The sequence below is a fragment of the Colletotrichum gloeosporioides genome (assembly GCF_011800055.1).
Source record: "Colletotrichum gloeosporioides strain Lc1 chromosome Unknown consensus_30, whole genome shotgun sequence".
NCBI lineage: Eukaryota > Fungi > Ascomycota > Sordariomycetes > Glomerellales > Glomerellaceae > Colletotrichum > Colletotrichum gloeosporioides.
This window is the reverse complement of record NW_025544675.1, coordinates 546,334-562,678: the sequence shown is the minus strand read 5'-3', so window position 1 is coordinate 562,678 and position 16,345 is coordinate 546,334. Positions and strand designations below refer to the sequence as shown.

Below are 16,345 nucleotides of genomic sequence, written 5' to 3'. Positions count from 1 at the left end.
TTTATATTTCCTTTACTTATATTTTTTTTATTTATATTTACTTTATTTATATTTCTTTTACCTATATTTCTTTTACTTATATTTACTTTATTTATATTTCCCTTCTCTATATTTCCTTTACTTATATTTTCTTTATTTATATTTCCCTTCCTTATATTTCCTTTACTTATATTTTCTTTATTTATATTTCTCTTATTTATATTCCTATCTTTTATATTTCTTTTATTTATATTTCTCTTATCTATATTCCTATCCCCTATATTTCTTTTATTTATATTTCTCTTATTTATATTTCTATCCTTTATATTTCCTTTATTTATATTTCTCTTATCTATATTTCTATTTTTTATATTTCCTTTATTTATATTTCTCTTATCTATATTTCTATCCCCTATATTTCCTTTATTTATATTTCTCTTATTTATATTTCCTTCCCTTATATTTCCTCTATTTATATTTCCTTAGTTTATATTTCTTATAAATATATTCTTTATAGATATATTTCTTATAAATATATTTCCCTTATTTTTATTCTTTATATATATATTTACTTTATTAATATATATTAAGATATTTATTTCTTCTTTTAGTCTACTTATACTTTTTTATATATCCTTATAAGCTCTCTTATTCCTCTTTCTTCTATTACTTAATTCTCTTTCTATCCTCTTTTACTCTTCTTATTATTTCTATTAATCTCCCTTTATTACTTATATAGTTCTTTATCTCTTATATATTTAAGTTATTTCCTTAATTACTATTTATTCCTCTCTCTTTATTATTTTAGTTATTCTTAGGAATATTAGTAGTATAGTATTATTAGTATAATAAATTTTAATAATAAAAGAAAAGAGTAGAATAATAAAAGAAATAAATATAAAGTGAAATAAAAACTAACCCCTAAGAGATCTAATTAAGCTATAATATACTTATACTTAAAGATATTTTTATAATTTCTTTAAGGAATTTAATATTTTTATTTTTAATTATAATATACTTTATATAAATAGCTATAAACTAAGTTACTAAGAACTATATTAGAAAAAACTTTAAAAGGAATAAGAAATATACTTTAGAATAAAGTAATAAGATAGTCTTCTATAGATTCTTAAAATACTTCTATTATAGTAAGCTAGAAATAAACTAAATAAATACTAAATTTAAATTTTATATCTTTAATAATCTTATAGACTAATTACTAAAAAGAAAGCTTTAAGAGGAGAAGTTTATATAATTTCTAAAATATTCTAATTTCCCTTAGAATTTTAGTTGAAGGATATTAGTATTATAATAATTATTAATAATTATAATAATCTAACTTACTATCTAGCTTATATTAGTAAGTATATAGCTTCTATTTAGCCTTATAGGATTATACTTTTTAAGTAGTCTTATAGCTAGTCTTACTAGTAGTCTTATTAATAGTCTTATTAGTAGTCTTATAGCTAGTTTTATAGCTAGTCTTATAGCTAGTCTTATAGCTAGTCTTACTAGTAGTTTTTTAGTTTATTAGTAGTATAATACTTCTCAGTAAGGTATAAATATAATAATTAAAAAGTTTACTTATAATTACTAAGAAGAAGGGAATATAAATATAAAATCATAATAAAGAATACTATATATAAAGATTATATATAAAAGATATTTAGAAAGAAAGGTTTAAAAATAATTTACTTAGTCTTAAATTCTTTATTACTAAGATTATCTCTTAGTTATACTTTCTTTTAATATATTAAATTATACTCCTTCCCTTATATTAATTATTTACTTACCCTTTATTACTCCTACCTCTTTTATTTATACCTTCTTTAGTATTATACCTATTAAAGATATTTAAATTATATACTACCTATATAAACCTTTTCCTCTTTATAATAATAATAATAAGTATAATAGTTAACTCTTTATAAATAATAGTATAACTAACTATTATTACTCTATTTTTTATTAGATATTACTTATTATAAATTCCTAACTTATTACTCCCTCTACTCTATCTACTTTAGGTTTATACCTTTTATATTATTATAATAATCCTTAGTATTATTATAATAATTATTTCTATAGGTCGCCNGAGATATAGATATTAGTATTAATAGATAGAGTTTATATATCTCTATATTAAACTAAGATAGATAAAAATATATACCTATCTTAGTTTAATATAGAGATATATAAACTCTATCTATTAATACTAATATCTATATCTCCTATATTTATAACTCTAATATAGGGAGTTTAAAGCCCTATTACTTTTATTTTAAGTTTTAAGATATAAGTTACTTTAAGTAGGTTTAGTTAGTTATCTAGTTATCCTTTACTAAGATTATCTTTATTTTTAGTACCTTCTACTATACCTTACTTACTCCTAACTACTCCTATATATTTTAATATACTAGCTCTAACTTCTATCCCTTTAGATATTACTATTAGTTAGTTAGATATTAAAATATATAATATTAATATTACTATTAATAGCTAAGTAATAAGTAGGATAACTATTAAAATAATCTCTCTTAATAAGTTTAAAGTAAAGAAGATTACTAAATTAATAGAGATACTAAACTTTAATATATATAAGCTATATATATATTTTTTTTTTCTTTTATTTAACTAATTTCTTACTAATTATATATAAGGTAACTTAGTATATAGCTTCTTAGTATTTTATTTTAATTAATTTAATACTTTTAAGGTATTATATTTAAAGTTCTCTATAATTTATAAATTCCTAAAAAGTACTCTTAAGATATTCTCTTAAGTAAGTATTACTAAGAAAGGTATAAAATTCCTATAAACTTAGAATTTCCTTATATTTAAAGAAGTTCTTCTTATCTATATATTTTAGGAGTATTAAAATATTAATATTAAAATAGCTATATTATAGAACCCTAAAAGTTTATATTCTATCTATAAAGTAATTTAATAAGATCCCTCCTATTCTATTATAAATAATAACTAATAGAGAAAAAGATCTATAATACTATATATTATATAACTAAGATACTACTAAGATATACTATCTTAAATATAACTTATACTTATAGATATCCTTTTAGTATTTTAGTTTAGAAGATAATCTAAAATATTATTAGTATAATTAATAATAATTAGAATAGTATCTAAATAGACTTCTTTAGTTTAACTAGAATCTAGTTTAATATTAATAAAGTCTACCTAAAGAAGTTTAAAATATTAAATATTATCTAATACTACTATAGGAAGAATTTAACTTAAATTCCTATTTAGCTTAAAATACCTCCTATTTAAGATTCTTACCCTATAGTATAGGAGCAGTTTAATATTAGTATATTAGATAAGTTTACTACTTTTACTTTTTTTCTTAATTATAGAATAGATATAAAGTTTATTAGAGAGGATAAAAAAGATAAAGAGGATAAGAATAAAGAGGGTAAGTATTTAGACTAAGAGGATATATAGATATCTAAATAAGTAGTAGTATATATTAGTATAAATTTAGTATATAGTATTAAAGACCTCAGCTTTTTAGAATTTAAAATATAATTAGAGTATTAGTAAGTTTATTTTATATAGTAATAATATACTATAATATTATAATATAATAAGCTATTATAATAACCTATTATAATAACCTATTATAATAACTTATTATAATAATCTTCTATAATAAATTAGAATAGAATTTACCTATTTTTACTTCTATATCTATATCTCTTATAAACCTATATATCTAGCTAGTTACTTAACTAAGTTTATATTTTTCTTCTAGAGTATAATTTGCTTTATATAAATAGTATAGAAGTTTATACCTATTTAGTATATAAGTAGGGATACTTTTAGCTAATAATAATTATATACTTTTAAATATAGTAATAAGATATAATTTAGTAACTATTTATAAAGTTCTTATAGCTTCTAACTAGAAGTATAAATCTAGATATATAAACTATAATATTTCTCTTATAAACTAGGAAAATAGCTACTTCTAAATTATATTATCTATTATTCTCTACTACTTCTTTATTTCTTAAAGTGCTTATATTATAAAAGTTAATTCTAAGAGAGGCTGATTTAAAATATATTTAAACTTACTTCTTAGTTAGTAGTAATATAAATATTTTTTCCTAATAATAATATCCTTTTATAATACTTTTTATATTTTCTATTTTCTTAGTAGATTTAATATACTACTTATAGGTTTCTTTTTTATATTCCTCCTTAGTAGTTATAATAATAAATTATTCTTAGTTTTTATAGTAGTCTTTATTACTATAAGTAGTAAAAGGTTAGGTTTATTAATAATATCTTCTACTATATTAAGACTAAGTAATTACTACTATAGCTCTATTTATAGATATATAAAGGTTTTAGAAATTTTACTATCCTTTAAATACTAACTAAATACAGCTAGTGTTAATAAGATACTCTTAAGTAATTAGAGTAGTATTATTATTTTAAAGACTTATTATAAGAGAATTAAAAAATATATTCTCTATAATTACTATAATAAATACCTATAGCTTAGTTATACTAATAAGTAAACTAATTATCTCTTAGACCTATTACTAAATAGTATAATACTTTATATTTATAATAATCTATTATAATAATTTATTTCACTCTAACTTCTCTTTATATTTATTACTATATCTATATTAGTAATATATATTACTTAATTATATATAATAAATAACCCTTTTAAAGAGATCTCCTCTTTAGTCTTACCCCCTCCTAAATATAAGCTAATATATAATAGCTCTATTATTCTTTTTATTATAAATATTTCTTTTATTAAATAGTAGTAAAAAACTTATTATTATAAGTAGAGGGTAGAAGATAGTATTAAGATCCCCTAGAAATCCCTAACTCCTAATATATACTTAAAAAGAGTAGCTAAAATCTTTAGTAAATCTTATAAGTAAGTAAATACTTAGATTAATTTCTATAAAAAAGTAAAAATCTAAGAGGGAATCCCCTATCTTATCTATAATATATATAATTCTATCCTTATCTATCCTAATATTACTAGCTTAAGGACTAACTTAATAAATAATTATTTTTATAAACTAGCTTATCTTAAAGCTTAGTATAGTATTTTAGTATTTTTTAGAATATAATATAATAAAGAAATAATTTATCTCTAAACTATAAAACCTATTTAAGTTATTTATAATAATTATTATAATAACTTCCCTCTACTTTCTAGCTTATTAGTAAAAGAGATAAGTATACCTATATAGATAAAATACTACTATATTACTTTATTAATAGTAATATATCTTTTAACTTTATTTTTAAGTTAACTTTTAAGTTTTTTACTAGCTTTATAAACCTAAAGTAGATACTGCTATTTACTATAATAATTATTAAGAATCTTAAAGTTAAGGCTTTAGTTATTTAGGTTAAAGTTCTTAAGTAAATTATTCTAAGTTTAAAAGTATCTCTAATAATTAATATCTAGATAATATTAGGTTAGAAGTATATTATACTTAGTATTATAGCTTACTTTATAGATAAAAACTAAAACTATTACTATATCCTTCTTAGTACCCCTAATATTATAAGAAACTATACTATAGAGATTATTATAAGTATAATTATTAAAACTCTTAAAAAGCTTCTAAACCTTAAACTTAAATTTAACTATATTTCTATAGATAATACTTCTAACTTTATACTAAATATCCTAGCTAAGTTCTATAAAACTATATTTACTATACTATAACCTAAAGTTACTTATATTTAATACTTCACCTATATTATTAACTTTATAGTTTAAAAACTATATAATCACCTTAAAGTTACCTATATACTTATAATAGGTAACCTTATATAATATATATTAAATATAAATAATAAAGAAGTTATTAAAGCTATTATGCTATTATAATAAACCTTAATAAAGTAGGCTACCTCTATTTTATAAAATATAGATTAAGAAGTTTATTTAGATAATAAGACCTCTATTAATTATAGTTTAAATAGGATTTTACTATTAGAAAGTTAAATTAAAAGATACTATACTTTAATATTTACTATAGTAATTACTAAAATAGAGTATTTTATTCTTAATCCTTTATATCTATTATTATTTATAACCTTTTAGGTTTAACGCTTTATACTAAAGATTAAATCTAGCTTAATATACTCCTTAAAGTTTCTAGTACTTTAGAAAAATAGTGAAGATAAAAACCTTATAAAACGCTCTAAATATCTAATTATTAATATAAAGACTTATTAGAACTTAACTATATTAATATTAGTTTATACTCTTAAACTTTAAACTCTTATTAATACTTAGTTTAAAAACTATAGTAATAATATCTCTTTTAAGTTAGAAGCTAATAAATAGTATTAAATTGAGGTTATCTTTAATATTTCTATATACTTCCTTACTATTATATATATTCTAAGTTAGAACTAAGCTATTAATATTACTTATATAATTACTCTTATAAAGATCTATTATAACTATTTAATAAAGTGTTAAGAAGCTATTAAGAAGCTTAATACTAATAAGAATAAATATTAGGTTTTATCTCTTTAAAAAGTAGTATAAGTAGTAGTAGATAAACTTAAGAAGTATTAGTTACTATAAGAAAAGGATTAGTTTCTTTATATATCTTTACTATTCTTATATCTCTTATTTATACTAGATATAGTAAATAATAATCTAAGATTTTATAGTATTTATAAAGCTTATTCTAACCTATTAGCTAATACTATTTAAAAAAAGTTTACTAAAATCTATACTAAAGACTATTATAAGGATAACTTAGAGAACTTAAAATCTATTCTAAATAAGGTTTATAGATCTATCTATAGTTTAATAGCTTTAATACTCTAAAGTCCTAAGAAATAGGTATATTATAACTTTTTTTCTATCTTTATAATAACTTATTATAATAATCCTTATAAAAATCTTATTATAATAATCCTATTATAATAATCTTATTATAATATTATTTTAATTACTTAGCTTATATACTTCTTTAGAACTAAAAATAAATATCTCTTTTAAATAGATTTAATATTATTTATAATTTCCTTAAGAAGTATAAGTATTATAATCCCCCTCTTTTTAGAAATAGTATTAAATTAATATTAAGCTATTATACTAAGTAATTAATTTAGGACTTTTAGAAAAACCTAAAAAAAGATCTAAAGTATTATAACTTCTATAGAATAGCTTATAATTATTTTTATATTTTCCTTAGTATTATCCCTCTTAAATAGGCGTTTAGTTTTAGTAAATATATTTATTACTATTTATACTTTAATATAAAACCTAAAATAATTTTCTATTAACTCCTTCTTACTATTTAGAATAAGTAATAGGAATAGCTTTTATTCTCTAATCTAAAACTTTTTATTTTAGAGGATAATATACTTAAGAAACTTAATAAAGATTATACTATATTAATTTACTAAATATTCTAATATAAAGTTCTTAATATTAAGAACTTTTATACTATCTCCTATAGGTTTATTATTAAGTATACCTAAGATATTATTAATATCTTAAGTAATAATAATAATAATAATACTTAAAATATTTAAGACTTAATATAACTAAAGTTTTTAGATATAAAACCTATTAAAACTAATAGTTAAATCTTAAGCTTTAATAATAAACTAAACTAAGTCTCTTAGATATTACTCTTAAACCTAAATATATTATAGTAAAGTTTATAAGTTTATAGATATTCCCCCCTATTATTAAGTTAGAGAATAAGAGAGTAATTAAGTAATTAAAGGACTATAAATAAAATAGATTATAGTAAATTTCCTTTATTAGAAATTAGTAATATAGTAGAATAATTTAATTTATTTCCTATATAGTTTAGATATTTTAATTTAGACTTTAACTCTTCTTTAAACTTATTTTAATATATTATACTTATTAAATAGACCTTTACTTAGAACCTAAATTATAATCCCTACTATACCTATATACCTAGTACCTAAATATTAAAATCTTACCTAATACCTATACTTACTTAGTACTTACCTAGATACTCCTCTATAACCTATAGACTATATAGGTATATACCTATATAGGTATCTATAGATAGTTTGAAGCCTAACCCTCACTTTAGCTCCTCTCCGATATTAACGGCTTCCGCAAAGCCCAGGTGAATGCGAAGAATGAGCTGTCGTAAGCTTTCACTGTCAGCTTTTCTGGGCTCGCCCAGAACGATGATATCCCCTTTATCTATCATGGCCTTCAGAGCAGTTTCGTATCCATTGCAAGAGGGCTCGACAAACGGTATCGGGTTCGGCGTGGTGTGCGCCGTGTTGGTGTTTTGGAAGTACCTGTGGCATAGGTGCAGAATCAAACTGAGATATGGAACAAGCCAGGCTTGTTCTGTGGCAGAATCGATGATCAATGCTACCTTTCGTTTGCATTCCGTGAGTGTCGATCTGTAACTATCCGTGGGAGTATATCTTCGGACGTTAGAACGCTTGCTATATGTTTTCACGCCTTGAAACGCAAGGCTGATAGGAGCAAAACTGAAAGACATCTGCAATGCGCCTTCGTACCCTTCTGAGTGAAGGGTCTCTCGGCATTGTTCGCTTCCGCTCCAAGAGATCTGTTCTTGTCTTTCAAGTAATTCGCGGGTACCGAGCATGACGTGCGCGACTTCGAACCATCCGATAAAACACCTGGCTTCTTGGAACTGAGAAGGATGCTGAAGTTTCGTCCATTCTTTCTGCGTGGCTTTGAGAGAAGAGGGTTGTACGAAGCCTGTAGCGGAGTCTTCCATAGTTTCGAAATGCCACTGAAAGCTGTTTGCTTCTTTGTTCCAGTCAACAGGGATGAGAGCTGTCTTGTATCCGAGTAGAACCAAGCCTCCGTTGATCGAATAGTAGTTTTCCACAGATGCCAGGTCGACCATCATTTCGAACGACATCTCGATGCCCTTTCCCCACTGACGACGCAGAGGTCTCCATGCAACCACACCACTTGTAAACAATGTCGTCCAGCAGGTGGATTCATCTGACGAATTGAACGACCATTTCTCCAGAGGCTTCAAGTTGAAATGAAAGTTCGAAATACCGGTTCCAGCCTGCGAAATGGCCGATTTGAAGATACCTCTACCCTTCCTGGATAGTTGACGAGGGATTGGTCTGATGGCTGAGCAAATCCAACCAATTGCCTCGGCGAGGTCGCATCTTTCATGCTCGAGTCGAAATCCCGTGATCCAAAAGCCCACAGAGTATTCGGTAAAGTTCTTAATTTCAAACTCCAACCCATCTTTCGTTTGAAGAGTATGAGGTGTTTTTGGCTTTGGGTCTCCAGTCCTTTCTGAGGATAGAGCTAGTTCCACTGCCATGCTCACGGCTCGAAGAGCACTACTGCCAATTCCGCGCCACTGGTCAGTGACACCATCGAGACAGGTTGCACACTGAAACCCATCCTCGTTTCCAGTGATGATGATGAAGTTAGACAAGAAGTCCTGAACATCGAACTCCAACGGTTCTGAGGATAACTCATTGTTGTCCGCGCATAACTTGGGGATCTCCCACTCGCAAGTAATATTGATGGCAAGTTCATCACTATCATTCCGGGGTTGAGCATTAGAAGTTCCTTGCGAGGTGTCCTCTGAATCTATGGCTCCATTTTGAACTGAAACCTGATCTTGTTCGTTTCGAGCAGGCTTTTTGGGCTCCCTTTTGCTGCTGGGGAAAATTTGGTTGTGCCTTCCAGCCTTTGAATCAGAAACATGAGAGCTGGTGTCTTGTGAATAGGAGTCCGATCCACGACCCTTGTACTCATGATCGTCGAAATCGAGTCGCTTGTTATAATATGATCGTTGCGAGTGGCCACTCGAAGGAAAGGGACTGATTAGTCTGTCTACATTCGCAGTAGCATTGGCGTTGCCCTCCCTTTGCTTGTAAGTAACCCCTGGGTGCGCTTGTGCATATTGGGCACGCTGCTGACGAGACTGATTCTGCTCAGAGGTTCGGCGATTCGGGCCACTTTTGACTCAGGCCATCATAAGCTTTCTTGTCAACTTTTAACATATTCTTTACACACCTAAAAGAATACGTAGAGTCGAAGGAGGAACCATAACTGAATGACGGGTGTGAATGGAAAGACTCTTTCCCTTCAGCCTTGTCTACGTCCGTAAGTTTGGCCTATCCGTTAGGTTCGCATTATTAGTGAGAAGCTGGCAACGAGGGCGATGCATAACTAAAACCTACTGTTCTCTTATTCTTGGGGTCGTTCCCGCATCGGGCGGCATCGCGCTTGTTGTTCGGGCTGTGGTCTTCATCCATCTAGTTCCCAGGATTATGTGTGTTGTGGGTGGCGTCGTAGTCAAAGTTGTGGCGATTGCTGATGGACAACACCTATTCACTTGATTCCGTCAGAAGTTTGGCGAGCCCGGGAACCCTATAACCTGCTTTAACTTAAAATACTCTGATCCTCATAAGAGATTGGCTCAAATGCAGACGGGCGTCTGTGTTCACTCAGAAATGTGTCTTTACTTTTAGTCGAGGTTTTGGCCTTGGCGCGAAAAAGGGATCAAATTGTCAGCACAGCCTCTCTTCAAACTCGAAATGAGACGCGTCGCTACGAGTTCTGAATCTCGCAATCTGTTTATATTTTAGAAACAATCAGCATGATGCCCGCATGATCTGATGTGTCATGCATCACTCAGCTCGCTGGACGGGACCAATGAAGGCGCTTCGCACGGAAACACTGCGGCACGGAATACAGCTGCGCCTGCCTATGGAGAAGGCTCCGATGCGGTTTTCGTGCACAGCAAGGCAGATTCTGAGGCGAGCACAGCCTGAATGGCTGAGAATTGTTGTCACTGTCAAGCTGAACGCGTATGGCGGTGTGTCAGCCTTAAATCAGGCTACCTGACACCGGTACGCCGCGGGCTTTCTGCATCCATGTGAACGCCTGCGTCCATACTTGAACCTATCTGATACTCACAGTAATCCGTTGTAATTCTCTGGGCAAGGGTAAATCATTCTTTGGTCAATCGGCTGAAGGCATGTTCATCGGCGCTTTCTCACTAGTGCCGGCGCCCTTCGGCGATCTTCTCTGCTGGATGACTAGGCCTGCTTACATCGGGTCACCCAATCAGATTGCTGTTCAGAACAGCCATAGACCGTCTCCGTGTGCAGCTTAAACACTGTCGCAGTGCTGCCTAAAATTGTTAGTGCAATCTCCTCATGAGAGAAATAGAATCAAACACAATTTCTCATTACTCAGTAGTACATGGGGCATTGTGGCGAGGTCATCAATCATGACGACAACGACAACGATAACAACGACGAAGACGAAGACAGCAACGAGGTAGACGACCAGATACCAATCAGAGGCCATGGACCATCTAACAAAATCGGTTGGCACGACGCTCAGCTGGAACACATTCTTATCCCGGACTTCGACGTCCAGTTTAACCTGCGCAGTCTTTAGTGAACAACAGCGCCAAAATGCTCACGGTCTCGATGATGTTCTCCGAGTCGTTAGCGCTCTTAACCTACGACGATACCCGCAAGAGGAGCTCACTGAGGAGGAAGTACTAGGTGAAGGCGAGACCTACGTCGTGAAGAGATGTGCGGTCAAGGGAGGCGACTTTGTCGCCGTCAAGCAGCTTAAGATCAACGATGTATCTGATGACAAGCTATTCCGTCGTAGACTGGGCTCGGTCATTTTCGAGGCTCAGATTATGAGACATCCTCCACTGAGAGCTCACCCTAACCTCCCATCAGCACTCGGATATGGATGGAGCCTTCGCGGAGCATCAGTTATTCCCTACCTCGTCGTGGAATATGCGCCACTCGGGACACTAAGAGAGCACATCAAAGCAGCCAAACCTAGTCTTGCCGACGTAGAGATTCTGCTTGGCGACGTATCGTCGGCCTTGTCGGCTATACACACATGCGGCATAGTCCATGGTGATGTTAAGCTGGATAATGCTCTGGTCTTTCCATCCTGGGATCGCCCGACCCAGGCTCTTGCGAAGATAACAGACTTTGGTCACGCAATCATTTTGGAGGATAAGGCAGCCAGCCAGAGTGACGAGATCGTTAAGTACGGAGGCACACTTCTGTAAGTTGCACACAGTCGTGGTTTGGTCGTTGGCTCATGTTCATCACAGTTACAACGCCCCTGAAGTCAAGACTCAGGATCTTTTCCCGATAGAACGCAAAGACCTTCTGAAGTGCGACATTTGGGCTTTTGGCCTTATGGTTTGGGAAGCCTGCCTGGGCGGCCAGGAGTACACGACTTGGCTCGCGAATCACGGGAATGGACATGTCGATAAGGAGGACCAAAATCCTTTTGATCCATTGAAGCTCCTCGACTACGCCAAGCAATGCATGCCCGCCAAACAACTGGGAACCGCCATGTTCATCCGAATCGTTCTCCACAGGACTATCCAGGCAGATCCATTGAAACGAGCTTCAAGTGTGCGGGATCTGCCACTCTACACTAGGTGGACGTAAGTATTCTAGCCACCATCTTGAGTATTTCTGGCAGCTGATGTATCTAGCGCCGGAGATCTGCGCGGCCTTGAAGCCGACTTAGCACTACACTTTGACGTCCCTACTCCAACATACGAGGTAAGCATGCCTGAGCTTTACTATCTGGAAGGGTGCTTCTTCCTGAGTGGACTATCATCAGTTCTAATGTCCCCGTTTGTCTTGTGTTCCCTGCTATTGTCCTTTTTGCCTTTCCTGTCGTTCTTCGTCCCTGCCGTCTTTCTTGTCGTCTCTATTATCCTCGTAGTCCCTGTTAATCTTATCATCTCTGTCGTCGTCCGCCTCGTCCCTGCTCGCCAGGGCATGGAGATATATGCGCTCATATAGAGCATGCAACCCATCCGATTCCAAATCTTGGCTATAAATATGAAGCACATGTCTAACTCTTCTCAAGATGTTCCGTCTAGACTCAGGCAAAGAGGTTCTCTGGGATCACCAACAGCAAATATTCAAAGGACTTCAACAGACTCATTCCAGCAACCAGGCGAAGGAGAAAGGTCCAATAAGCTGGCAAATTGCGCTTTGCTACTACTTGGGGTTTGGAACAGAGCGAGACTTACAAAAGTCACACAAATTTGCGAAGACCGCTCGCTCTGAAGGTCACCATATTGCCGCAGTCTTTGGTGATCTATTTGATTCCGAGACAGACGCGGTCATGGAGCCGAAAAACGAGTCGTATGTCACAAAACTCTCGGGGTTGTTGCGAGCGCAAGGAGCCTTGGCGGAGGAGATGCCCGCCCTGGCCAAGGCATTTTTTGATGGGGATCCAGCAACCGCCATGAATCTCCTGTCTGAGGGAGCATCGTTAGCCTCTTGCACTTCTGACGGATGCGGTCCATTTCATTGGCTGTTCATGATTCAGGACCCAGCCGTTCTCGAAGACAGTACCGAAAAGCTTTCCGGAGAGCTGGCACAGCGTCTAGTCAATGTCCCCGCAAGTACAATCCGCGAAGCCCATCTACAATGGCCTACCCAGCTGCTGGGAACCCCGCTCGCATTCAGCATATCAGTAAACTGTCTCCTGGCGGTTAAGACACTCCTCGCCTTGGGTGCAGACCCGTTCGCCCATGCCTACGATGAGTCTCAATGCCCACCAGAAGACTCATGCTCCCAATGGACAGCCCTCCATATCGCAGCAAAGTACCATTGCAGCGATATCTTGCGTGAACTCAAGCGAAGTTCTGAGTCTCAGAACTGGGAAGACCTCGGACCACTCGGTTGCGTTCTTGGTCTCTCCACGCCCCTCGAGCGGCTTGCCATGCACGGTTCGAGTCGCACGAGTAGGCTAGACGAGACGATCATGCTCATCAAAGACAAACAGTCTCTGAATATGCATGATTCAGATGGAAGAACAGCCATTATGGAGGCCATTGACTTGCCGGATGCGGATGTTGTTGCAGCTCTTCTGCGAGCTGAACCTGGACTCGCAAACACACCGCTTCGCTCGCCGCACGACCCCAATATTTTCACCTATCCCCTCCACTTTGCTTGTCAATTAGCTGCAAGACGGAATGTTTCTGACGCCCTTTTGATTCCCAAGCTCATCGAGTCACAAACTGGAGATCTTCAGCCCTCCACAACGCCGTCTCGAGACTATCTGGGGAGAACTGTGCTCCACCTCGCAGTTACTGGAGCCTCAGGTCTCATCACCAAATGGATCCTAGAGAGCCGTCCCGGGCTACTTCATGTAGAAGACAAATATGGTCGAGCGCCCCTCCATTACTGCGCGTCCTCGGCCAACTGCGATTTGCTTCTAGAAAAGGGAGTAAATATTGATCACACCGATAAGGAAGGGCTTTCGGCCCTCCACAGAGCTTGTCTCATGGGCGCTTGTGCAATTACAGAGGGTCTTTTAAAGAAATCACCGATATTGGATCTTAGGAACAATGTGTACGGGACGCCGCTGCATTGTGCGGTGATTAGCGGATCTGCCGACGTTGTCAACGGGCTTCTCGACGCAGGCGCGCCGATCAACGCGACTGACTTGCGGGGCAATACAGCCGTTCATATCGCTGCCAAGTTGAACCGTTACAGTATTCTGCGTAGCCTGCTGGCGAGGGGCGCAGATGTCACTTTGCTCAACTTGAATGGTCACGATGCGAAGGCTGTTGCTCTTCGTGCAGCAAGTACTGGCAACATTGGCATTCTTAGCATTCTCCGAGGCACCCAAGCAACTAACAATGGAGACGTTGATTTGGAATTTGGTCAGGAAGATACTGTCCTTCTTGGTCGAGAGGGGCAAGTTGGAGAGGCACTCGCCCCTGATTTTCTCTGGGATGAGGCGTCACTTTCTCTCCAGCAGCCGTACGACACCCTCGACCTCCCGAATAATGCAAAACAGGAACAGGAAAGCGTGAGAGAGGAGACGTATGACGAACGGGTAGAGAGACTACAAAGCCTCGATCAAGCCATTGAAATGATCATCGGACATCATTTCTCTGGTGTTCCTCATCATCATTGGGCTGAGAAAGCCGTCGTCAACATCGTTTCCATATTCTTCGACGACATCCTTTGGCAACCTGGTACAATCAACCGAGGAATCGAGATTGTGGCGCGGGCAGCCTACGACCTGGCAACGGTGATGCACTTCTACTACGATGAATCATGGGGAATCCACCACCGCGTGGAGGCATGGGCAGAATACCTCGTCTCACAGAATGGAATCGGGGTACCGCTGCGACTTGGAGCCATCAGAGTGTATCCCAAAGGTGTCCACCCTCGGCGAAAGACCTATGAGGCATCACAGTACGGCATGGTTTCAAGCACCAGCAAGGACGATCTCCTTTATGGCTTTGAAGCTAAAATACTCTCTGAGCAAGATCGCCTCGAAGCCGTCTGGAAGTACATGGAAGAAAATGATCCTTCATCATTACCCCTTGGCGAAGATGAAAAGGCTGTTCTCAAGGACGAAGATGGAAAGCCCGTCCGTCTTGAAGACGGAATGACTGCGAGGCTTCTTAGGCTACCTCCTGTCTTCGCGTTCATGGAACAGAAGTTCCCGGTTGCTAAGGTTCAGAAACCTTCTGTTCCACGCAGCTTCATACCGAACAGAGAGATAGATGGCTTGGTCCTTCATGATCCTGGAAATCTTCTGCGGCAAGAAACACCCGATGGAGAGCTTGGCGATGAAAAGACAGCCGCAGGTGAACAGGCCAGGGCTGAGACAAGCACTTTAGTCGACTCGGAGACCAAGGACGACAAAGACGACAAGGATGATAGTGAGGAGGATGACAGAGATGACGAGAACGAAAAGAACGAAAGCGACGATGACAATTATAGCGACAGTCATGAAAGCGGAAGCGAGTCACAACTGACGATGCAAGATCAACCGGACTGCAGACCCAAGTACGAGCCATGTCAACAAGTCTCAACTTGGTGTAGTCATCTCGAGCAGGCAGTCGACCGCATGGTCACTCTTTTTGTCGACAGGAAACCGCGGGAAGTGTTTCCTGCGAGGCAGAAGTCAGACATCGAGGCCATGGTACGGTGGGAAATGAAGGTATGGGAGGCGGTCGTACCGCAGTTTGGAGTCACTCGTTACACGTCAACGCTCGAACAGTGTTTTCCGCAACTTTCAGGACAGTCATGGCGGGAAAGCGCATCTCGTTCCTATCTGGCTTGGAAAGAGAGGTCAACCCCTGCGCTTCGAGAATCAGTTGGAGACGAGCATTGGAACTCTGAAGCAAAGGTGGCTCGGGATGAGTTTTACATCAAGTTGTACGCAGCCTGTCACCGGAAGTTGAAGGAGAGGTTTAATGAGGGCTTGGAAACCGACTCAGACAGCGACGACGGCTTGTAAGAGGGTTTCCAGCCAGCCAAGCCTTGGGCCCGACCCAGGAAGCACATGGCAGACACCGCG

The 16,345-nt window shown here is 34.8% G+C and overlaps 1 protein-coding gene across 1 annotated transcript; it reads left to right on the top strand.

Moving 5' to 3' along the window:
* Positions 1 to 11,218: 11,218 nt before the first annotated feature.
* On the top strand, positions 11,219 to 16,285 carry GCG54_00008801 (Serine/threonine-protein kinase ppk21; the record flags this gene model as incomplete). The annotated part of the gene is made up of 5 exons (XM_045408760.1): positions 11,219 to 11,418; positions 11,474 to 12,055; positions 12,105 to 12,446; positions 12,498 to 12,567; positions 12,881 to 16,285. The coding sequence occupies 5 exons, from the start codon at positions 11,219 to 11,221 to the stop codon at positions 16,283 to 16,285; spliced, it is 4,599 nt and encodes a 1,532-aa protein (XP_045266503.1).
* Between the last annotated feature and the right edge of the window lie 60 nt (positions 16,286 to 16,345).